The 26379-nt window shown below is 50.8% G+C and overlaps 1 protein-coding gene across 4 annotated transcripts in view; it reads right to left on the bottom strand.

Moving 5' to 3' along the window:
- Nucleotides 1-26379, bottom strand: part of arvcfb (ARVCF delta catenin family member b) — a 150602-nt gene that overhangs the window by 57471 nt on the left and 66752 nt on the right. For 3 of the 4 annotated variants that reach the window (XM_083673668.1, XM_083673666.1, XM_083673669.1), the window contains 2 exons: nucleotides 2364-2522; nucleotides 1911-1931 (listed from right to left, as the gene is read on the bottom strand). In XM_083673668.1, the coding sequence (XP_083529794.1) occupies nucleotides 1911-1931; nucleotides 2364-2489 (147 nt within the window). In that variant the 5' untranslated portion in view covers nucleotides 2490-2522. The remainder of the gene's footprint in view (nucleotides 1-1910; nucleotides 1932-2363; nucleotides 2523-26379) is intronic. The other variant, XM_083673667.1, reaches the window with a different exon arrangement.

Below are 26379 nucleotides of genomic sequence, written 5' to 3'. Positions count from 1 at the left end.
AAGCTGCTGTTTAGCACGCTGCATGGGAGTAGACCGCATCTTTCCATGCGAGCTGTTCTCCCTGACGCGTGCTGTGTATTAGAGCCTGTTTTATCTGTTTATACGGTCTGCCTTAACCCTTCGTTAACTCCCATCCAGAGGACAGTGGAGGAAGGCTGTTTTTTTTTTATACTGTTTCAATTTGACTCCTTCAAAGAAGCACGCTTCTCAGAACATTCTGCCAGAGGGGAGCTGGAAAATGTCCAAAGAAAAGTACCGCGTGTTGGTAATGCACGCACGCACGCACGCAAGCACACACACACACAAACACACACACACACACAGACGCACAAAAAAACCAACACAGGCACACACACACTAAAAAAACAACACACACACACACACACAAAAACCAACACTCCGCACACACACACGCACACTCACACACACAACCAGACACAAAAACCAACAGGCACGCACACACACACACACAAAACAACACACACACGCACGCACACAAAAACCAACACACACGCACACACAAAAACCAACGCACGTACACGCACATACACACACACACACATGCACGCGCACACACACACACCAGCTCAGTGAGTCACTCATTCAGAGCTGGAGCCGTTAGATAGCTCTTAAATGGCCGCCACTCCACATTAATTCACAGGCCCCTTTTTTGTTTGTTCCAGTGTGGTGGCTACTGATACTCCCGCAGCTGCGGCTGCTGCTTGAAATGTGTTTAGCATTAAAAAACATGTTTTTCCGAAAGCAGGGAGATGTAAAAAACCTCTTGTGTTTCATCTCTCAGTGGTTGGAGGGGACACTCTGCATATATTAAAAGGAAATGCATAACCCAGTAAGGAGCGCCTTCTGTTCAAAGACGCAAACATACATTCAACAGATACAGAATGCTCTCTTAAGGGAAGAGTGTGTGTGTGTGTGTGTGTGTGTGTGTGTGTGTGTGAGAGAGAGAGAGCAGAGGATGAAAACATCATGTGTGTCAATCACGAGCGGTCTGATCAACTTACCACCAATCATGACTGAAGCTTAGACCCAGATTAATATGCTTTTCCCCTCAAAATGACTTCCAAAAAGCATCCCGTCTCTCCTCCCAGCAGAACTGAGTGCCCAATGCCCCCCCCCCCCCCCCCTCCCCCACACCTCCGACAGAGGCTTTGATTAGTGTGTTATTGTTTCTGTGTGTGTCCAATCCCCCCGCAGTAAACAGGCTGGAGGGCGCAGTGGCCCTTCCTCCCCGGTGAGCAGCACACATTCAAACAGAGGGATTAACTAAGGCTCTTTTAATTACAGTCCCAGAGACTCCAGTGGTGCCAGCTCTGCGGGGGGGGGGAGGGGAGGGGGGGGGGGGGGGGACTAGCCTGTCTGATACCTGTGGATTCTCTGCTCAGTTCCGAGTCCAACAAGCAGCAGCATTGAGATGCTGGGGAAGATAGAAGGGTGTGAGAGGAGAGGAGAGGCCGACTGAGAGGGTGGGTGGAAGCAGTGAGGTCAGGGTGGTACATACAGCACGGGAGGCTGGTGGAGGTAGACATCGGAGGACGGGCCGATCGCAACGCATGGAATGGAACGCGGACCGGTGTCAAACGTAGCACTCCTCATTCCATTCCATTCCATGCATTACAGTGAGCCCGTCCTCCGAGGTCTGCCTCCACCAGCCTCCACCAGCCTCCACGGAGGTCGTAGTACCACCACAGCACTGTAGCGTTCGGTTTGGCTGGTGATGCTGTAGAAAAGACAGACTGTGAGGCTGGGTGGTGCACACGCTGAGTATGGTCACACACACACACACACACGCACGCACGCACGCACGCACTCACACACACACTCACACGATGGTGGCGTGAGTTGAGTAAAAAAAAAAAAAAGGTGATAGGGGGAAATATTTTTCCACTCACCTTCACGTTAGTCGACATATCCTTATTTCAAAGAAACAACAAAACACAAGTAGAGGTGCAATCAAGAAAAAGGGTTCTCTTTAAACCCGCCCCCCCCCCCCCCCCCCGCCCGCCCTGCCCCCCCACCCCGAAAAACACAAAACAGGAACACATGGATCGTAACACAGGACCGTATCGGGGGGAAAAAAACAAAAAAATCTGTGGTTTTAAAGCCACGAGGACAGAGGGATAGACAACACATCTGGAAAACGGGTCACGGCCCTGTACGACGTCTTAACTCCTAACGGCCGCCGTAAAAAAACAACATACCACAGTACACTACTGTAAAATGTCTTACGAGCGACTGCGGCGACAACTGACCCCCCCTTGAGTGTCCCCCCCAACCCTAACCCTAACCCTAACCCTAACCCTCCCGTGTCCCTGAACGTCAGCTGATCTTGGCGGATGGTTTACCTTGGTTTCCGTGCGGCGCGTGGTGCCATCGTCGGAGGTGACCACGGACACGTGGGAGGTGGGCGTGCCGGGGTCTTCCTCGATGGTGACCGTCTCCTCCACCACCTCCTGGGGCTCCTGCATCATGCCCAGAGACGTCTGGTTACTGGGGCTCTGCTCCTGGAAGAGAGGGGGAGAGAGAGAGAGAGAGGTTGATGGATTGATTTTATTTGACAAAAAAATTACACAAAGCCCAAATGCTTGTTTCCCACTGTGCTGTCCCGGCTCAGGTTAAGGGCTTGGAGAGAGGACATGAGGAGTGGACGGACACACACACACACACACACACACACACACACGCCGCAGAACCAGCCAAGTTAGGAGGACACAGCTCCGAAAGGAGAAGCAGTGTCCTAAACCTTTTTTTTCATACATGATTGACAGTCGAGGCAGGAGGAGATTCAATTGAGTCACAGTGTCTTTCTCAAGGATTTCAAAGCCTTCATTCATAATTCATGCGGTCATCGATTTATGATTCATGATTTAACGCGCCCGTGGGTTGAAGATGAAAGTGCATGCTGGGACTCGGAGTCCTCTCGCCGCTCCACCTGACCCTGGGTGTGTGCGTGAGAGAAATTCAAAACTCCTGCTAGTGGGAAGCGCTATGAGGTCACCCAGTTGAGTAGCGACGCCCTTCGCCACGAGCCTACGGGAAAAGCAACGCCAACTATATCCTCGTAATGGAGAGAAGGAAGGAAGGCGTTCGGGGCAATCATCCATAACCAAAACAACGCAAAGAAAAGGGTAGGAGAGATACCCAACAGTACTGAGCAGTGCCACTGAGAGAGAGAGAGAGAGAGTCAAACAGACAGACACAGAGAGACAGACAGACAGACAGACAGACAGACAGACAGAGAAAGAGAGAGAGTCAAACAGACAGACACAGAGAGAGAGACAGACAGACAGAGAGAGAGAGAGTCAAACAGACAGACACAGAGAGACAGACAGAGAGACAGACAGACAGACAGACAGACAGACAGAGAGAGAAAGAGGTGTGCTGTGCTGTGGTGTGGTGTGGCCTGGTTGGCCTTACACAGGGAGGAAGGAGGCCAGGGGGACTGTTTGTTTTCTATTGGTCTTTGAAGGCGCTAACAAGCGGGCAGTTCTTCATTGATTAGCCAGCGCCACGGCTTCAAAGTCTGAAGTCTGCCTGGGCCCTGATTGATCTACTGCCCGTCCTGCTGATCAGTCAGAAGCCTCCGCTTTCATGTTGTGGATCTTTTAAGTAATCCCACAATCCTCTGTGGCCGGCGGGCCGGTTGGGGTGTTCGGAGGCCTGCCGGGCCCATCCGAGCGTCCTGGACACCCTTTCTTTTTTTTCTTCTCCCCGGGACAAAGTCAAAAAGAAAGTTTCTCTCTTCCCTCTAAAACCGCGTCGCTCGACGGACTCCATTACGGCTTTTTAATTGGATGTGTTAAGTCGTTTTTACCGCCGAGGAGCGTGTCAGCTTCCCATTATTGGGACTAATGACTGGGAAGGATACCTGAGGTAGAGAGACGGGCTCTCACGCTCGACGATTGTCGGACATGAGGGAGAAAAAAAAAAGGAAAAAAAAAAGACATTTTTCACAGCAATTGACCTTTAGTTAATCACCAAAGCTCTGTGGGAAGCTCTTGACAACGATCCTCAAGAACAGACGCCTGTTTATTCGCCTCTTATCGTTTATCTGAGAGAGAGAGGCCGAAAGTTCACGACTCATCTCAGAGAGAAGAAAACATCAACAAACATTCCCTTTGAGAATCTCTCTGGAATACCAGCTCAAAATTCATGTGGACACATACCACATGTTTAACAAGCCATTTCCTTTAACTGAGCTACTTCTCAATTCAACACCACCATGCGTGCGTGCGTGCGTGCGTGTGTGTGTGTGTGTGTGTGTGTGTCTGTCCGTCCATCTGTGTGTGTGTGTGAGAGAGAGAGAGTGGGTGTGTGTGTGTCCGTCCGTCCGTCTGTGTGTGTGAGAGAGAGAGAGAGTGTGTGTGTGTGTGTGTGTGTCAGAATTTGTGGCTGGTCTGCGCTCCTGGGCTGCGCTTCCGTGAACTCTCAGAAAAAGGCCATCAAAACAGGAATATGTAATAAAACTAGCCCTGGCCGCCGCTCCTTTAAAGACAGACTGCTGAGCGTCCGGTCGTAGGGCCGCTCCTCCGAGACAGAACTGACAAACCGGCTTCTTGATCCCAGCAGAACGCCGTGTCAGCCACCGCCCGAGTCTCTCTCACTCTCTCTGGTGTCCACTCTCACTAAATAAAAGTGGAGGTGAATTGGACGAGCGCAAGCCTTAAATAAATGATTAAAAGCTGTCTGGATGGTCTGGCGTGGCAGTCTGGAGGCCCTGGGAGGCAGGGTGATGTGAGTGGGGGAGACAGGGGTGAGGACAGAGGGGGAAACACGTGGTCTTGTCAGGGGGGGGGGGGGCGCCGGAGGGAGATTCTCATCTGAAGGTGACCTTTAAGAGCCAAGGTAGTAAATCGTTGGGGTGCATGCACGCGAGCACGCACGCACACACACACACACTTTGTAAAGATGTGGACCTGAATGATGGCAATGAATAGCAAACGGGGTATATAATATTGTCCCATTGGGTCTCGTAAAGGGAACAGGAGCACAAAAGTCTCACTATAAATAGAAGCAACCATAAAACCTACATATCTTTCACGGGGTCTTGTTTACCTGAAGAGAAATACCAGGCCTTGACTCTAGGACCCCAGACGGAAAAAAAAACACGAGACAATGTGAAATTGTTTTGTGCTGACCTCGAATTCCCCCAATTCCAGCTGTTAGGGCCAGAAGATGCCCACACAATACAAAAACGGAGGCACAGATTCTCCTTCTTTTCACATTTTCTTTACGAATAGAGCTAAAACTTAAAAAATAAAATAAAATTAAAAAAAAGCTTTGGGAGGCTATTTAACCACTTCTTTGGAGCGAGCGGGAGATTGAAGTGTCAGACACAGAGATTTGGGCCTGGGAGGGAGGAAGGAAGTTGGGAGGATTTGTTAAACCTAGACTTTATTCACCCCTGTGGTGGGGGGCGAGGGGGGCTGGCTCTGCTGATAGACCTGCTTACCTTTCTGACACGTCTGGAGCAAGAGAAGAGCGTTATATGGGTAAAACCCTGAACCACTACGGACCACTGTGTGGATGTGTGTGTGGTGCGTGCGTGCGTGCGTGCGTGCGTGCGTGCGTGCGTGTCTGCGTGTGTGCATACGTTTGTGCATACATGCATGTGTGTGTGTGTATGTGTGTGTGTGTGTGTGTGTGTGTGTGTGTGTGTGTTTATGTGCGCGTGCGTGTTTGTGTGTGTGTGCGTGCATCTGGGAGTGCATGCATCCGCATGTACGTTTGTGTGTGTGTGTGTGTGTGTGTGTGTGTGTGTGTGTGTGTGTGTGTGTGTCTCCATCACTCCTCAGTGAGGCTTTAGTGGGGTTCCAGGTACAGGAAATGAGAAGGTTAGTCAGTGCCTTTTCTGCATTCCTCTCTGGGTAGCCTGTTCTGCCTTTCTAACACCTTTCCCCTTCAGTGTGTGTGTGTGTGGGTGTGTGTGTGTGTGTTAATCTAGGCCCGGAGGCTGGGTTAAAGACTTCACAGCCTCTTAGCAAACAGCCCAATTGCTCCAGTCCTACGTGGCTGTGAAAAGTGGCAGGTCTGCGTCACTAGCACACACCAACCAGGGAGTTCCCCCCGCATCACAGGGAATGACACACCAGTTCATTATAACACATGTATGTCTACAGGAGGGAGAGGAGGAGGGAGAGGAGGAGGGAGAGAAGGAGGGAGAGAAAGAGGGAGAGAAGGAGGGAAGAATCGTAGAACATTACAGCATACTGTATACGATACTGGGTTTAGCGCAAGATAGTTCAGCGAAACGATTTCCTTGTGTTTAAACGAAAACACAAATGGAACACAAAAGTCATTTGACCCCGTCAATTCGCTTCAAGTTGCTGGCGACATCATTGTGAGCCTATGGAATCTGATATACATGTACATAGATGCTATATATATATATATACAGTACCAGTCAGAAGTTTGAACACACCTTCTAATTCAATGGTTTTTCTTTATTTTTATTATTTTCTACATTGTAGATTAATATTGAAGACATGAAAACTATGAAGGAACACATATGGAATTATGTAGTAAACAAAAAAGTGTTAAACAAACCAGAATATGGTTTATATTTTAGATTCTTCAAAGTAGCCACCTTTTGCTTTGATGACAGCTTCGCACACTCTTGGCAAGGTGTGTTCAAACTTTTGACAGGTACTGTATATATACAGTATATATATAGAAAAATATATATATTATTTTTTACAATAGATCAAATAAGGCGCGTCGCTATTTCAGTACCTCTGAAGAAGCGACTGTTATGGATTGTTGGGTTGTTATGGATGGGAGAGGAGAGGAGGGAAGAGAGGGAGGTGAGGGAGGACAAAAGAAGGGAGATGTTGAGAGATAGGAGAGTGTCAATTAACGGCTACCGTCTCCTATCTCCATCAATCCATGAGTCATCCATCACTGTGCTCAATAGGCTATCAGTCCTGTCCCAGCAATGAGATAGTAGAGGCGGTGGGGGGGTGGGGGGGTGGGGGGGGGGGTGGGGGGGGCAGAGGGAGGGGGAAGGAAGGGAAGGAAGAACAGAAGCTGCTGCTTTTTCATTCCGAGGAAACGCTTCATGTTCTGAAACTAAAGCTGGGGGGAAAAAAAAAAAAAGAATCATAATACATCTGTACAGAGAGGCTAGGCTAGAAGTCGCGAGTTAAGTGTCGATCCTCACTCGTGAATAATGCATTAAGCCAACTGTTGGGACAAGACCAATATCCCGCTATACTGCTATAGCCACAGGACTGTGAGACCCAGTGAATGAAAAACCATCACTGCAAGAAAAATGACTCGAGTGTTTCTTCCTTTGGACAGCACCCCCACGGTTTCCCCCCCCCCTCATTCCAAATATCCGCCGGCGGAAGATGAAGATGGATCCCCCCAATCTTTCTCCAATACAGCCACAGTAATTGCTTGGCACAATATGCAGTAATCACACGATTGAGTCTCTGATGGAATATGAGTGGCCTCGTCGTTCGTTTTTTTGTTTTTTTTTATGTTTGAATAGTTACCTCTTAGAAACGCAAACCTCGTTTGATTCCTGGCGGTCTCACCTTCTCTCTCTCTCTCTCTCTCTCACTCTCTCTCTCTCTCTCTCTCTCTCTCTTTCTCTCTCTCTCAGGCCCTGTGTGCAGTGAGGGTAACAGGATTTCACTCAGGATACGCGCCAGCAATCATTACATGCCTCTTACACAATTAATCCCCCAGCTAAGACCGGTTGGGTAACCTTGGGTCGTCCAATTCCTTCCCATCAACCATTCTGTTCTACCGGCTTGCCCCCACCCCCCCCCCCCCCCTCCCCCTCCCCCTCGGTATCCCTCCCATCCCACCAGATTCACATGATGGGTTTTTTTTTTTTAGAGAGAGAGAGAGAGAGAGAGCATGTGAGAATGCATTACGCTACTCTGCCCTTTCAAAAAACAACAACAACAACAACCCAGAGTAGTATAATAGAATACTCCAGCCAAAAACAAGAGGCTGGTTTTTGGGGGATGGCCCGCACTGGAGGAAAGGAAACCGGAGGGGCTGACAATGTGTGGCAGCGGCCCAACAGAGCACACTCTTCCTGGGCTGGGGGAGCAGCCGTGGCCCCCACAGCGGGGGCTCCGGAGCCAAGCCGCCCCCGCCAGACCCGGCTCAGTTACAGACTGGGGCAGGGGCAGGCCGGTTGGGTCCTAATTGACTGGAATGATAGGAAGTGTGAAAGCGAAAGGCGACAGCTGATCTGTGTGTGTGTGTGTGTGTGTGTGTGTGTGTGTGCCGGACATGGACGAAGGGACGTCCCACTGGTGGACGACTGGTGGCTAAGCCGGAGCCTAGATACACTCGGACCAGCGGAGCGACTGGGAAGTGGGGAAGAGGTTACACACACACACACACACACACACACACACACACACACACACACAAACACACACACACCCCACATCACACACACTCCAATCCCTACGGGGGAGAGAGAGGGCCAAAGCCTTGACGACGCAGCCAGGCATGATGGGACTTAAATCTCCCCTCCACCGGGCGAGTGATCCTGAGCCAAATCTGAGCTCTCCCTTCTCTCATCTCCTTCACGCATGGACTCCTCGTTTCAGAGATTTGCGTCACTCCTAACCCCAAGACCCCCCCCCCCCCCCCTCCCACCACCCAACCACCCCTTTTGTTCTTTTGTGCTCAAGTCTGGAGTCTGGATAAAACTTGGTTGACTGGACCGACAGGCTGGATCAGCTAGACACAGAGGCCACCTTCACATTTCGTGAATCCATCAACTCCTTCAAGAGTCTAAAAACCTGGAGCGCAAATTGCATTTTGACAGCATAACAACAGCACATCACAGTCATCACCCCCCCCCCCCCCCCCTTCACCCCATCCCCCTGAAACTCCTAATGTAAAACCAAACTGAACCCAAACCAACTATTCTATATGACCCTAATATTCGGATTCATTGGCTGCTGGGAGATGTTTTGAAAAACCATGGGGTAATTTCGCACATATGGCACCCATTACACACACACACACCCACACGCACACACACACACCCACACACACACCCACAGTCACACTCTCGAAAGCATTCCTCAAACTTTATGGCACGGAATCTTTTCTGAGTGTGTACGTAGTGTGGAACTGTCGGCGAGGAATGCAGCAGAGGGCTCAGTCAAAACACCGGATAAATCACTTCTGCGGATTTCAGTAAACAGAGTCGGAGGAGTACACAAACACAAAAGAAGAGAGAGAGAGAGAGAGAGAGAGAGAGAGCGCCCACTCACATAACTAAAGACTATGGAGACTGGGCCTTTAGGAGGGGTCAGCGCTGGTGGCTGAGCTGTTTGTTTGGATAGGAGGAGGGGAGGGGAGGGGAGGGGGGGGGGGGGGGTTGGCGGAGAGAGAGATGGGAGGAATTCGCCGCTGGAGAGAGATTAGCGGTAGCAGTCAGTGGATGATGGGGGCGGTGGGGGGGGGGGGGGTCGATTGTGATGATGGCGTAACTTTGGGCCTGGAGCGAAGGGGCGTGTACGCCCCCCCCCCTCTCTAGCTCCCTGGCTGGGTGTGTGTGTGTGTGTGGGGGGGGTGCAGGACAGGGGGGGGGGGGGGGTGCAGGACACTGAGGGAGAGGCAGTGTGCCAGAAGCTCAGTTCATGTGAGGTCTATTCGGCCTCTGGAGGATTGGAGAGGGACATATGTTCCACTTCCTGAGAGCAGTAACGCTATGAACGCGCTGCGCATTGTCTCCCACCCGCCCCCCCCCCCTCCCTCCCCCCCCACCTCCCCCCTCCCTCCCACTCCAAACCTGGCTCTCTCAGCTGCCGCGGGATATCCCATTTCATGGAATTTACAGACAAGCGGTTGAGGATTGGACCCCCCCCCCCCCCCTCTGTGTTAGAGAGAAACATGAGACCCCAGGGCTGATACAGTGGAGGGGTAACAACAAGGCTGCGTTAGCACAGATACCCAACCCCCCCCCCCCCCCCCCCGAGAGGGACGGGCTCCTTTATCGGAGGGGGCCCGGGGGAAGTCAGAAAAAAAAAAAAAAACGCTATACGCCATATTTCTCCAGTCACACACACACACACACAGCCGCACAGTCCATCACTGCTTTTCAGTGATGCGTGCCGTGAAGCCTCCGCCTGACTTCGCTGTTTTACGGCTGGGTGTGAGCGGGTTCCACGGAGACCCCCGCCGTACGCGGGGCCGTTGGTTGGCTCCGGCAGACCGAGCTCGCCGTCCAGAGAAATCCCTGCAGATTTACAGCCAACCTTCCAACTCAGTGGTGAGATAAGGATGGATATACTGTGTGTGTGTGTGTGTGTGTGTGTGTGTGTGTGTCGTAGCGGAGGCTATTGTTGCATACGGATAAATCTATCAGGGTGTGCTTCGGCCAAGACACTTTATTTATGATTCTGTTCTCTCTGATGAAAGGAATGTGATATTAAGAGAGGCTCTGTTCCACTCTCTCTCTCCTGTCTCTGGCTGTACCGAGAGCCAACCGACAGACTTTGGCAGGGCTGTGTATGTATGTATGTGTGTGTGTGTGTGTGTGTGTGTGTGTGTGTATGCGTGTGTGTGTGTATGTGTGTGCGTGCAGTAACACAAGGCTCAAAGCGACAACCAGACACACTAATCCTCCGGCAATCCCGACAACCCCTACAGATGGGGGAGGAAAGGGAAGTCGGCCGCCTGAGTGACTCTCAACCGAACGTAAAACCCTCTTTCCCTGAGACCAGGACAGCCCTCCCACTGAAAACCAGATGAGCCCAGGAGATACCATAACGACATATGGCTCATATCGGTACAGTAGGGACTTCCGTTACCGGGCGAAGAAAAAACGTTTTCGCCGCGTTTAAAACTTCTGTAGCGGCAGCCATCTCATCTCTGTCACCGTGGTGCTGAGAGAGCCATTCTTCCTGGGTTCATCCCGAGTACATGCCCATGTTGTACTCTCCATCAGTCCCCTCCACTGGGAGGTCTTCTCATCCCCGTCATTTAACAAAACAACAGGCCCCAGTCATAACAAAGAGCTTCTGAGCATTATTCAGGACAGGCAGCCTATAAACAATAAAGAGAGAGAGAGAGAGAGAGAGAGAGCGAGGGAGAGAGAGCGAGAGAGACAGGGCAGCATCATTAAACATAATGTATTCTGCCTCAGTGCCATTCATTCACACTGCGAGAGGTAAGTAGGGCTGCATTTGTTTTGAGCCGAGTCGGTATTGTATGTCCTGAGAGATTGGAGATTGTGCAATTGCTGTTTAGATATTTAATCATAGATTAATGGCACACAACAAAAGAGCCTCTCGCTAATAAGCTACCGAAGTCGGGGGAGGTCGAGAGCTTTTCTCTTTCAGGAGTGAAGGGGGGATAAAGTCATGGAAAAAGACAATAGCGTAACGCTTTTTGGTGATGGCGTGTGTGTGTGTGTGTGTGCGTGTGTGTGTGTGTGTGTGCGTGTGTGTGTGCGCGTGAGTGCTCTCGGCTCACACTGCTAGCTTTTGGCCGGGGTCAGACTGAAGAGGTGTCTTGGGCGAATGCCTGCCTTTGAATCCAACCATCTAATAAAGCCGTTCCCCAGCTCCCCCAAGGCATTGGATATGAAAGAGCTTTTTTCCATTGGGTTTGGAAATGCATTTCTTTATTTATTTTCTGTCAAAGTCATGCAGTATTCATGTACTGGGGTCTGTGTTGCTCTGGAAGTAGCTGGAGTTTGCTTGGGTTTAAAGGAGGAGGAGGAGGAGGAGGAGGGGGGGGGGTAGCATTGATGCAGATGAAATATGGATTATCTCCTCTCTATGAGTGGTTAAGCCCCTACGCTTGAGCCGCTCCCTTTCACTGCGGCTCCCACACGTCCAGCTGCAAGCCCTAGCATCTGGAAACAAGCCCCCCCCCCCCGCCCAGGACTCCCCTACCGTCAGCTCCACCCTCTGAAACATCTCTCCCTCCACCCCCCCCCCCCCCCACCCCCCCTCGCCTCAGCTACTGCTCTGGCCGCGCCGAGAGAGCCTCGTTCTGCGAAACAGGAAATGCCGACCGACGCAGATTCAGGCCCCTAACGAGAGGCCCCGTAAACAGGAACTTGACCCAAAATAACCCATTAGCAGGGGAGGAACGACAACCAACAGACTCTGATGAGCCCCCATTACACACACACACGGGTCACTGGCCCAAGCTGACAATTACCGGTGATGCTCCAACGCCGGCTCTCCCTCAGGATCCCTCACTCAACTCCAGCCCCCCCCAGATGAGACAGCACAGAGGTCAACCTACTGGAAGAGGCCGGGCCATTCCGTTCCTAGAGAGACCAACCCCTAATGTCCACACAACTCCACAGGTTGTGTATGTTACTGCAGCTCTGCTTTAACCATTAACTCCTCAGGCTCTTGGAAACAAAAACTGGAGAGAGAGAAGGGGGGGGGGGGGGGGCAGCGGCGGGCATGAGCTCAACTAAACGATGATTATGTGCAGAATAATGATCGTCATCACATGCTTCAGCGAGCAACGTCAGCCCTCTAGACTAACAGAGCCTCAGACTCTGGGAGTGCAGAAAGAGAAACAGCAGCCAGCCGAGCTCTCTCTCTCTCTCCGACAAGTCTCTCTGTCTCTGTGATTACCGGGAGACGGAGGGAAGCACACTGAAAGGCTTGTTTTTTTGTCCTCCTCAGACAGAGACGTCCGGTGTGCTCGAAGTCTAATTACCCAGGATTCCAGGAATGGGGGGGGGGGGGGGGGAGAGGGGTCCTAATAGTCGCCGTCGCACAGCTGCCAAATCGGTTTAGTCTCTCGTCTCGACCTCGGCCGAAACACGGGAACTTTCCAACTTGGAACATCTGCCTCTCGACAAGGGAACACACCGTCTCTGACCTCCCCCCCCCCAATAGACGGTGGCATCTGTGCAACGAGTTACAGTACAATACGCCCACCTAAGACACTTTGTTACAGGTATGAAATACACAACAGTTAGCACAATCGTGTGCTTTACTAAATCGATGCTAGTAACGGCCATTGCTAGTACAGACATTCATATGTAGGGTACAGGACAGGACACCACGTTGTTAACCTTCGGAACTTGACTTGAAGGAATTCCATTGGGGAAGTGAATGGTTTATTGCTTATACAGCATTATGACGAACAATGCAAGATGATAGAATCATCTGTATTGTACTCTACTGTATCTAGACAGGAAGGAAACGCTGAGGACGCATTTTTCCGCTTTCCCGATGTCTGCCCACGGTGGAATGCAAACCCCGCCCTGGCCGTTTAAATTCATAAAGGAAGTCGGGGGGGGGCGGGGGGGGGGGGGGACTTAAACAGCTTGGCTGCAATACCCAGGCTTTTGAAAACTGTAACGGAACAAACCAAAGAAAATCTAATCAGTGACCTTATGTGTGTGTGTGTGTGTGTGTGTGTGTGTGTGTGTGTGTGTGAGCAGCCTAAAATAATGTCCTGTTAGGACAGAGGACAGGCAGTTCACTGTATCTAAGAACGTATCAGGAGCATCACCTTTAGACTAGCTGGCAGTGTGGTTCTGTGTGTGTGTGTGTGTGTGTGTGAATGCCCATGGGGAGTGAGGTCCATGTTCGTGTTCTCGCCCCCACACAGAGAGTGGGGTCCAATCTGGCAGGGAGCAGGGCTGTGTCTGCAGCCTTAAAATAGAGTGGAGGGTGGGAGAGTGGAGCACTGCAGCCAGACTGGCTCTGGAGTGGTTTGGGGGGAGGGGTGGGGGGGGGGGGGGGCAGCGTTCTCCTCCTCTCACCCCTCAGCAACGAGCTCTGCAGCAGAGGGGAGCCCAAAATAACTCTCCTTCCACAGGGCTGGATCCAGATACACACACACGCACGCGGGGCACGCATGCACACACACACACACACACACACACACAGATATGTTGTTCAGGTGGGGCCAGTTTGGCTCTAAATTAACGCTTCTAATCCAATGTGTGTGCAAATCAGACCTGGACCACACTCCTACTCTCTCTTTCACAAACACACACACACACACACAGACACACAGACACACATACAGACACATACACACACACACACACACATACACACACACACCGGTTAGGCCAGTCACACTTGAGGCTGAGAGAGAGGTTTTCTGGGAAATGGAATGCAACTTCAGAGTTCTTTGTTAGCTTCGCAGGCCAAGAAAGAAGCACAGACGCACACTTCCCCAAAAAGGTCCCCAGTCATCCTTTCTCACCGAAAGGCAAAGAGTACACAAAAGCACAGTGAAGTGAGTGAGGAGAAAAGAAGAGAAGAAGAAAGAAAGCTACTGTACACAAAGCACAACATGGACCGGCGTACACACACACACACACACACACACACATCCTGTCCCTTTTGTAGCAGTGGCATTCTCCTCTTCCTTTTTTTTTTGTTGGCATCAGCAGGAATTGTGAACCACATAAATAAAAAGGGGAGCCTGTGCTCCACAAAAAGGAGGAATCTCAACAGCTTGGGCTTATTCAGCCATTTGAAACTTGACATATTTCACTGGGTGGAAGTCAAAGTGCCCAAATACGGGAGGAATATGATCTTCTCCAAAGTCTTCCCCCCCCCTGTCTCATCCATAAGGACCAGATGTAGGAGGTGCATTTTTTATAACCACTTTGCTCCAGAAAAACCCTCGTCTGAGTAGCAGAAGCACAGACAGTGTTCTCAGCGGTACCATGCAGCAGGCACCTTCCCAATCCCTGGTTGAATTGGCACAACATCTGACATCATTATGGGAGCCCAGTGTGGCACAGGCATGCATGCTGTTCCTTAATCAGGACTAGTCTGGGTACTACAGCAGGGTTTAGACCAGGGAGAGCCAACCCTGATGCTACAGGGATCTGCCCGATCCCCCCTCCCCCCCACTCCCCCCTCCAGAGACACCATCCCAGCTTTTACTACAATTAGTCAGAGCATCTGTGCAACCCCAGACCCCAATCACCTGAGCACCATACACCACAACACCCACCCACACTGGCACTACAGGACAACCTACTCCTATACCCCCCCCCCCCCCCCCAGCCACGGCCATGCTATCAAATGAATAAGAGATCTGTACGTTATTTGACTTTAAATTCAGGGCTCCATCCGGATTTTCTCTTATTTCATTAAGCTGGATTTCTGACTGAGACAAAGATGAACAAGACAGGAGCCACAAACATTGCGTGCCAGAGGTTGGTTAACTGGAGGGCATGCAGGCTGGCACCATCCAAATAAGCACATACAGATAAACTCAATCTTGTTTTTTCTAAAAACATTGGGGTTTGTTTTGTTTTTTGTTTTTTTTCCGATCAGTGCAGATATTTTTCTAACCACTAAACTACTCTGGACAGATCCACAGCATGGTGGAATGCCCCAGTCATGGTGAATATTTAATATAAAGCCTATTGTTGTCTGCCCCACTGGGGCCTCGGTAAATGGTCAAATGAGGTCAATGAGGGGGAAATGACAGGGAAAACACGAGTGGATACCAGGAGCCAAAGCCCATTAGTCCACTCGCCTCAGGAACGAGCTGGGCAATATCTCAAAAAGATGAAAATATATCTATTTCAGACCATGCAAGATGTATTTAGAGAGGCAGAAAGAGAAACGTATTCAAAACCCTAAACCTCTGGAATGTGGCAAAATGGAGAACGACCTAATTGGTGAGTATGATCCAAGGGCAGAAGAGAACAAATGTATCAGAATCCCCACCACAAGCCCAACCTGGAACAAACAATCACCCCTACTTGGTGTTTACACATCGCTATGACTCGGAGACAAAGTTACCACCAAAAATGTAATTCTGTGAGGTCTGGGATATATCTATGCCAAAAACAGTTACAGTCAAACAAACAACATTTCAGCATAGAGAAAATATTGTGCAAAACTGATAACTGGCTTTAGTTTATACAATAAGAAACAGAAGTGAAAGGAATCACACTGGTGCACAACAATAACAAAAGCTACAACAACACTTCTTCCGGGTAAATCGGACGGTGCTGGATTTTAGCTAGATGAAAAGTATCCCCAAGAATATACCCATGAACTCAAAAACAATACATTTCTCGGTCTTCTTGGAGAAAAAAAGAAAAAACTATTGTTTATTGTTTCACTTCTGTTAACATGTACATTAGACCTCAGACCATTTCATGTCAAGGTGATAACAGTACTTCTCAGTGTCACCAGGGACGATAGAGACTACATTTGATCGTTGCAGAGATCATTAGCAAAGAATGGAAACATGAGGCCGGGAAAACATTCATTAGCCTGGGAAGGAGGCAGCCTTGAACCATCAGCAGCCATTTTGTAACTCATCCCAACACAGTAGCAAGGCCGTTAAACGGTTTCAGTCCCGGGTGACACAACACGTCATTGATGGCAGCGAGGCTCACTCTACTACTCTAACACACGCCTATTTTATTTCGGCCTTCAGATGACTACGAGTTCCGCACCTTCAAACAAGCCCACCTTCCTCCCAGTCAACCCCCCCCCCCTCCCACCGCCACCCCTCTACTCCACCCTCCCTGCTGGACGAGCCAGAACTGTAGCGTCAACACTCCGTGCCAAACCCAAATCCAAATGGTTCGCAGGCTGCTATTTTCTGCCCGAAAAAACAAGGCCTTCCAAATTCCTCTCATGTTGTGGAGATTAGAGAACACTTCAGTTGAATTCCAAACCCCCATATGGCGACAAGGTGCTCACATGTCTACTATCAGTGAGTAGCCCTGTGCTGTGCGCCAACGTGTTTAGTACCGGCGCTAAAACCCACGATAAAACCCAGCCATAGAGGAGGACACAGGGAAACCGTATGCAGCATTGCAGCAGCAGAGTGAGGACCAGCACTGATTTGGGGGGCGAAAGGTTTTAATCCCCTCCTCATTGGCAGCCCTCACACACAAGCAGCTCGAACAGAAGCCCTCCAGATGTTTGTTTGACTGGGTAAAGAGAGGGAGCACGTCGAATGGACCATGACTCATAGCTAGCGCTGCTTTCGTTTTCCCGGACTCTCTCTATAGACTTGCGTGACAAAAAAAACTTGCATGACAAAACTAAAATGAGTCAGCGCCCTGGATTATTCTATGAGAAGAAAAGGGGCATTCCTGATTTTCGGTCCACAATGGAGCCACACTGAGCTCACTGGCGCAAATCCCGAGGGTTCTGAAGTACAGGAAAAGTAGAGCACTGACCACATTTCTGTAGACCGCACTCTATACCCTGGGCTTTCAGCTTTAACATAGCGGATTCATATATCAGGTATATCTAAGCTATTCTCATCAAAGCGGGGAAACACGAGTGACAACATAACATCGATGGGATTTTGGAGGCATTACCAAAGCAGCTTGTATCAAACCAGGCTTACGTTGTCATAGCCTGGGAAATGAGTCCCTGGAAGTGTTCCGAATCACAGAAAATGTCATATCACATCATGCCTGGCGTTGCAGAGGACCAGGCAGTGGGACGACGACGACGACGACGATGACAAACACACACACACAGCAGACGGGGACATGAAAAGTCCTCGAGCTGAGGTAGGAGTTTGATCTCAGAGGGCTGGATGAAAGGCATGAAAGAGATCCATTCCTTCACAGCACAGCACCCTCTCCTAAGGCCCGTCACCGCCGCCGCGGCGCCACTCGGCAAAATGCTGTGGATTCGAGCATCATCAAGGCTGTCCCTGCTTGTTTCAACCAGGATGTTACACAGCAGCAGTCGCGACGTTCGCTGGGACTCCAGCCCATTAGAAAGACACATTCCAAAGACAGCTCTTTGATTGAGGAGATGTGCAACAAATAAGAGAGTTTTGCGTTCCAGAGAGGAGCGAGAAGATACACATACAGCCTTGACTGCTTCCCATCTGAAACACTCCAGCAAAAAAAAAAAAAAACACAAGGCCTGATTAATGAAAAGAATTGCTAATATTAATTTTCTGCTTAATTGCGCTTCCCTACAGTACTTAGCTGCACCAACCTGAAGGTTGTACTGTGAAATACGAGAGCCAAACGAATCACAAAACAATCGGGTTACTCTAAATGCCGCCCTGATTCGACCGATACTCACTGTGGCATGCCAAGGGAGGGGAGAGACAGGTGTGCAGGTGTCCTGATGGTAAAGCCCTGCTCGGAAAGGAGTATCCCAGGCTATGTGTTTGTCACAGCAGCTTCTCCACGGAGGGAGAATGGGTGCTACTGTAGGTAGCTGACCCACTTCAGGTCCACAGCAAGCTGTCCCTGTTACTGCAGTGCTGCTGCTAGCGCAGCTCACATACACACAATCGCGCGTGCGCGTGCACCCACACGTGCACACACACACACACACACAATCGCGTGCACACACACACACACACACACATACAATCGCACACACACACACACACAATCGCGCGCGCACACTCACAAACACACACAAACAAATAAACACAAACTATACAATACACTATACACACCACATATGTACGCATAACATGTGCCTTCCACCATCTTCTGAGTAACACACTCTACTGTAGCTGATCCCTGGAGATATCGTCTGCAGTGGCGAGGTAGAGGCATCGTCTGCAGCAGCATCCCCCATCCCCACTCTAAACACCCTCAGCCAAGCAGGCAAGCCTGAACACACCCCGAAATCCCTCCACAGATTGGCAGGTTACTCCATCTGTGACTCCAAAAACACTCAGGAGGAGGAGGAGGAGGAGGAGGAGAGCAGCAGTCACAGCGGTACAGTGCTTCTCAAAACGCTAGCTAAAAGGCTGACGGGGAATAGAGGCGCCACTGTGTGCCGGAGAGAGGCAGCGCTAATTAGGTTTGCTGGTGAGTCCTGGAGAGAGAAGACAGGGCAGGAGCCATGTTTTGCCACGGAACGGCTCTGGGCTCCGGGCCTTCAGGCTGAAGGGGCCTGAGTCAGTCCAGCAGCCTGTGTGGTTCCGATTGCACAGTACGACCAGGTCCCTGTGTGAGTGAGCGTCCATGGCAGTCTCGCGGGTGTCCAGTGCATCGCCCGACCACGGGCATCCAGCTGCACTGTGATTACACACACCGCAGTACGGGGGAGGCACAATGGCTTTTCCTTTGAAAGCCTTCCATCCAAATTGGTGCGTCTCTACTTCTGTGTTCCTCTGACCACTTTTGAGTAACGGAGTAAATAGCCCCGGACTCAAAATAGATCTGGATGTTCTACTTTGGTATTTGGTGAGCGTGCCATAAACCAGTCCATGTGCATGTCTTCCCTCTATGTAGAGTGCAGAAGGCCACAAGAGCACAAAGCTAGTACATGTGCGGTGCTACCCTATACGACAAACACACATACGCGCAAGCACACGCACACATCACCTGCACACACATACAGGCAAATGTACGTAACCATATGCACATATTTCCCATTTAACGTTCAAACGAAAAATGTTGTGCGGCTATTTCCTCTTTACGTCTCTAGACAGAGCTGTAATGAGAGATTGTCTTCTGCCGCTCGTTAGAGAGGATAGAGGACACGTCCAAGTCTCTGCCTTGTCTATCCTGTGGCCCCCCTTTAGAGCTGGGAGGTCATTACCAGACCGTGTTTGACCTCGGTAGGACTGGCGTGAGAACACGGAGGGTAGGAGAGGGAGAGCACCCTCACCGGTCTCCCATGACTCCCGTCTGCACGGTACATGACGCTAATGCGATGCACAAGGCGGGCATTCATGCGTGTTCTACTGGCCAGGCCCAGAGACCAACCTCAATTAGCTTGAGATGCCCTCTCGAAAGGCACCGTCGCACGTGAAGGGCTGTAGAGGGACGACACGGGGGGAGAGGGAGAGGCGGCGGGGCTGTGGGGCTCGGAGGTTGAAGCAGACTGAAGAATGAGCTTTCCCATTTGAACAACTGAGAGTCTAGAATGTTCCATGACCCCCAAACACTCCCTGCAGTCCCTTAAGGCTAGAGAAACAGAGACGTAGAGCTGCCCACTCTTTCACAGGAACAAACCAAGCCCCCCCCCCCCACCCCCCCCCTCAGAACCAGATGCAGAGGGGAGGGGCCCCGCTGGGCAAAGAGCAGTCTTATTGGATGTAGCCTCTCTTAACTGTACTGAAATATGATGGAAAGAATCTGGGAACTCAAGAGGTCTGCGTCAACAAGCTTTTGTTTGCTTAACTTTGAGAACTTTGCTGAATGTGGCGCACACTTATCGTCACGTCCACATTTTGAGGGAAAAAGCCTTTGTCCGGCCCCTGACCCGCCAGTCGGTCAAACGGAGGGCCTCTCAGGACCCGGAAGGCTGCCTGGTAACCAACAGCAACGCGGAGCAGCCATAGGGAAATAAATACACATCAGACAACAATGACTGTGGCAGCCAAAGGTCCAGCTACGAAAATATAAGCTGCGAATTGTCAACACTGCAATGTTGTTTTAGCAGAGATAAAATGGGAGCATCATTCCTCAAACATACATTTTCTCCCACTCGGTCAAAGGGCACAGACAAATCACTCGAGCACAGACGAAAACATTGCAGTCGCCCACGTGCTAAAGTGTTTCAAGTTATTTCGGAGAATAATAATACGCACAATACCCTTGCTTCATGAGCAGAAAATTAATGTGCCCATAAGAGTCTGGGGCTCTGGTGTCTTATTGACACACCACAAGCCTCTGTGACTGCAGCTAGTTTATCAGCAGCTACACAGCGTAAATCAGTGGGCCCCACGTCTCCCACGGTTCCTCCCACCCTGGGCCCAATGGTAACTTGAGCACCTCCATCACTGGCTGACACCTGTCTCTCTAGTTCAGCAGAGCTGGCACACATCAGCACCGTGCCATGCTCCACTTCACAGCCTATTCCACATTCCAAACAAATTAAATATGGTAGGGGGGTGGGCGGGGGGGGGGGGACCGAGGTGCCATTCAGAGGCACCGTGGTGGGGCAGACATGGCAGGGGCTGAGGGCAAATGCGGTCTGGGTTCATTAGACAACTCAATAGAGCCTTGAGGAATGCGTGAGTGGCGCATCGCTTCATTGTTTCCGCGGGGTTCCGCCGGGAACAGGCCGTGCAGCATATAGCGACAGAAGACAAGGAGATGAGTAACAATGCCATGCGCGTAATGACATATGACAGCTGGCCCCCGAATCTGGATGCCTCTATTGTTCGCACTGTCTGAACTATTGTCTGTGTGGGAGAATCGGCATGCTCGGAAACGGACAAAACTAAAACAAAAATCCTTCCTTCACCTTTTTTTTTTTGTTTTCTAGGTAGTTTTTTCCTGGCTTGGCTGAACTCTTGCCGATCATTAGCATGTGGTTTGTGTGGAGGCTGAACTGGGGCCGCTGAGGAACAGGGGAGAGGGAAGACGGGAGAGGGGACCTAAGGGGAACACTGGTCCCATGATCCATCAGATTACAGCGGTTTGGGCCTTCAGTCTGGACCTCTGCCACCACCAGTTACGGGCTCCATTGTCTGGCGCTGATAGGGGAGGTTTTACTGAAGCCTTCTAAAGAAGCACTGGACCTCATCAGCAAGATCTCAACTGCCATTTCGTCTGCAACCGCCGGAAAAAAAAACGAACCCCATTTCAAAGACGTGCCAAAGCCTGACGTTACGCAACTCCCCATGGGCCGAGAGCCGGAGTGGTAAAAGACATTTCGACTGTTATTATTCCAAACACCACTTATACACTGACAGAGATGAGGAGAGAGAGGCCTCACGCAGGCCTCCATGCTTTACACCACACCGCTCGCTAATCTGAAGTGCCAGCCCATGTTCATAGAAGCTTGCTAAAGAGCTGTCAGAGGGAATCATTAATCCCAGAAGGCAGCGGGAGACAGATGGCGCAATGATGGAGGATCGATGGTCCGGCCCTCCCCACTGCCTTTCGGGAGCCATCCCAGAGGCAGGAAGTGGAATAATTCCTCCTGAAGAAATGTCCAGACTAAACATGCGAGGGGAGCCCGAGACTTACTCCCGGGGGCCATGTTGTATGTTTTGACCAGTACAATATGGTCGGTGCCAGAGGGGGGAAGAGGGGGGCAGCGGGGAAAGTATTTGTCCCAGTGTTTCTGCTTGAAGGGAGCCTTGTGAAGACTTTGACCTCCCCCCTCAGGGGCCCCTTCTAAGAGGTCCCCAGCAACTGTTAAAGAAGTCCTACTTCTTTTCAAAAGGGCCCTAACAGGTCCTGGGTATATGAGGAAGTAGTGGACATGCAGAGGGAGAAAGGCTGAAATGAACTTCCACTTAAGCTCCTAATCGATCCATGTGGTCAATGGCTGCAGTAATACGCTCCTCAGGACAAATAGCACACATATCATGTCAATCTATCAACCCCAGCTAATCCTATAGGCTACCTTCCGGCACTGATTTTCTTTTCAGGGGTCCTTCTGATGCACTTGGAAAAAACCGTTTTTTTGTTCTCATCATGTTTTTTTTTCCCCTGGCAGAAATTAAGTCCTCACCATCAATGTTTTTGTTGAGGCTGAACCCTGCACTGTACAGTGCATTAAGAACAATATAGGTTTCAGCGCATCTATTAGTGTCAAATCCTTCTACTGTATACACAGTGCACCACTGTTCACTCCTCCAGCTGCCAGGCCGTGTTGTATTGATGGCAGGAAAATGCCGCTTTTGTCAAGGAGAGATAATGAAAGAAAGTAAACATGCGGGGCTGCCTGCCAAACTTGGGCTGGCCCAGCGTCATTAATCACCGAGTTCAGGGTCGACGGGGTCCTCTCAACCACTCCTGTTGCCATGGCGGTGCCCCAAAAACTGTCACATATGCACCTCTTGCCTCAGCCTCTGCCTGAAAAGCCAATTATAGCTGTGACACCTACTGTAGGAGAGCGCGCGCACACACACACACACACACACACACACACACACACACACACACACACACACACACACACACACACACTGTAGAGACACACATACTGTACACACCAATTTAACCCCCACCCTCCCACACACACAGACACACACACACACACACACACACACACACACACACAAACACCCCTCTCTGATCCCTCCTTTATCAGCCTCTGCAGGGGGCGGCAGATAGACTTGGGGCTGGATGTAAGGAGAGCCACAAGCAATCTGAGTGAGCAGAACGGAGGCCAAATAATCCCCCGCTCGTCACCTGTCATCAAGATGGACAGGCGGCGCCGTCCCGCCTCGCCCTGTCCTCGCCTCCTTCCTAACCCCTCAACGCCCCGTCCCCGTCTGACATCTCTGGTCAGCCTCCACAGGAGTACGATGGGGGAGCCTCTCTCTGCCTGCTCCGGCTGTTTACACTGGGGATTGTTGCCCTGTTATCTTGCCCCGATCTAAAACAAAGTCTTTGTTGCAGGCTTCCATCAGGACGGACAGATGGAGCCAGTCCGACGAGTGGAGGCCAGTGTTTACGGTGCGCAGGAGAAGACAGGAAGACTCCCATTCCCACAGAAACGGGGCTACCCCCTGTCCCCCCCCCGCCCCCCCCCCGCGCGCGGACACGCACTAAGTAAATAAGCACTGCGGGGGACACAATGGCTGCTCCTCCGTTGCCTCCAGACGTACGACTCAGTGTGTGTGTGCACAGAGAGGGAGAGAGAGAGAGAGAGATAGATAGAGAGCGAGAAAACAACATTTTCAATCACCCACAAGCACTCATTGACAAGCCATCGGAGGCTGCTTGCTTAGCTCTTACAAAGTGTAACCCACAAAACATAATGTAATGTATGCATGGATTTATATGCATTTATGCATGACTGTATACACAGCGCACATATACAGTAAACGCACTCTCCCTGGTAGCAAGGCTTGCTCAGCAGGCGCGATGGAAAAAACCCACAAACAGCCCCCGACAATAAGACGCCGGTCTCATTAAAACGTCTCCGGGACCCGTGTCATCGCTCGCCTTTTTTAATTCCATCACCGAATGATGAAAGCTCGGACGCCGCGGCGGGGGAGCAGGTGAGAAAGAGGCCACGCGGCCCCCCCCCCGCGTCCGTGGTCGGAGAGGGAGTGAGTGCGGGCCTATATCGGTCACGTTGTCAGCCTGCCAAATGGGTTACGAGAGAGAGGACCTCTTTGTGGCGCCCCCCCTTGTACCGTACGAGGACCGTGTGGCATGTTTCCCCCCCACCCCCTCCTCCCGATACCTGCCGGCCCCCACTGTTGATGTTCTATCGCTATATCACTGAAGTGGTATCTCAGCTGTAGGTCAGCTGTCCCCATGACTTTGGCTCCGGTTACTTAAGACCCTACTCCAACCCAGACCAAGTAGGTGGGTGGGTGGGTGGGTGGGGTCAGAGGACAAGATTCATGTCAAACACTAGCATGTCATAGGTCACGGCCATAAGAGCCACCGTGGGAGTGGAATGACAAACACGGGGAGCACGGCCATTATGGGATAGCTGTCCGCTGGAGCCATTTTGGGTGGACCATCTGGAGTCACCAGGCATCCATTGGCTCTACAGTACAAACCCCTCGCCTCCCTCCCTCCCACCCTCCCTCCCTCCTTCCTTCCCCCTCGCCCCCACCCCCACCCCCACCCCCTCCCCGTTACAGAACAGCACTCATGACCAAACATCTCCACCAGCCATTCACTGTTTGCACTTTCAGGTCACTGACATTTCGTTGTATGATTCTCTCGAAAACAATGCCGCTTCTCATGCCCCACGTCTTCAAATATTGATCTGCGGGTTGTTGCAGGCAAGCGAGCGCTGGCTTCTGCAGGCACAAAGGCAGCCTGAGCAGGAAGGGGGGAGAGGGATGGTAATACATACTGGTGACTGTTGGCATAGACATCGCCCCCTGCAGGAGAGCATGTAGACGACAACGACTTTTAATTTCAGTCAGGAATCAAAACAGCAGCTGAGGAGGGAAGCCTTAGTTAATACATCTGAAACCCCCCATAAGCTGTCTGAGACTGACAGCCCCGCAGTCTTAACACCAGACGCTAGTCTCTGGGTGAATTCTAGACACATTATTTTGGTATTCCGGCAGTTTCTTCACAGAGCTGAGAGAGAAAAGTCTGGTTTGTGATACAGCAGACCTTCTGGAAGATGAATACTATTGAACACAAGCTATTTTCCTTTCCCGTCACGGTAAATCTGACTTCCTCCATTTTTCACCAGCATGAGCAGTCACGCCTTTGGCGACACAAGCCATGCTGACAGAGTGGATGTTTCGGGAGCCAGCCATCCCTGGGTCTGGAGAGAAGTTTAAAATAAGGCATGTTTAAATTCAACTCAGACATGGTCAGTCCTCACCAGTAATTGAAGGGCTGAGCAGTAATCTTCACTGGGTTAGAGATGGGTTCAAGGCAGATCAACATCTCTCCACTGCACTCTACCCTTATGTGTAAAGCACGTCGTCTTCCACATTTAGAAATAGTTGTTCAGATATCAGATGCCGCAGGGTACGTACATCGCAGCTTAAGGAATGAGCGTGGAGGGTTTTAGGTGACCTTTCCACCTATGGCCTAAAAAAACAGACGTCGTCTTGCAAAGACAACAACAAAAACAGCTCCGGGAATAGAAACAACAACAGTAGTGACCTCTCCGTGACCCACCTATTTAGGGCCCGATATATGTGTGTGTGTGTGTGTGTGTGTGTGTGTGTGTGTGTGTGTGTGTGTGTGTGACACAGGGGGAAAAAAAAACCATCCTCAGCAGGTGCTCCCTCCCTGAGGAATTTCCAGTTCGGAGTTGAAAAGATCGGCAGAGGCAGGCCACGATGCCAGGGCACCCTTAAGCATACCAATCATCTCTATCCACGGGGGATCAGGGACACGGCGTATTCCGCACCTCCAAACTGCCATTTTGGGATGCGCCCGAAGAGGCCACACTTCGGTGACACTCTCTGGTGTCACTTTAGAGTCTGAAGTGACACCTGAGAGCATTGGAGTAAGGGCCCATAAGCTATGTGGACACAAACACACACACACACACACACACACACACACAGGCCTATACGAGGGAGTGGAAGGGTGAAAAGGATTGAGAGAAAGAAAAGAATAACAGATTTTTACAGAGTGTGCCAGCTATCAAGTAGCGTTCATCCACTGTGCAGCCGTTAACAGATTATCAGAGCAACGTGGATAGTTGACAGAATGTTTGTCTCTGCCAGGGATTTCATAACTCCACCCCATCCTGGTGTACTATAGACCTGGGAGAGGAGGGCGGAGCTCACAATGAGGAGTTGACCTTATTCAATCCGATTTTTTTCCTCCAAATATCCTTTTTCGAACATCTGAGCGCTGCCAAGCTTGGCAGGGAAGAGCGCATTCTCACAGCGTAGGATGTGTCTGTGGTGTGCTTCTCACACACAGACACACACACTTCCAACACGACACACACACACACACACACACACACACACACACACACACACACACACACACACACACACACACACTTCCAACACTAAACAGACACACACACACACACACACACTTCCAACACTAAA

This window comes from Argentina silus, assembly GCF_951799395.1.
Source record: "Argentina silus genome assembly, chromosome: 7".
NCBI classification, from domain to species: Eukaryota; Metazoa; Chordata; class Actinopteri; order Argentiniformes; family Argentinidae; genus Argentina; species Argentina silus.
This window is presented reverse-complemented; position numbering and strand designations above follow the sequence as displayed.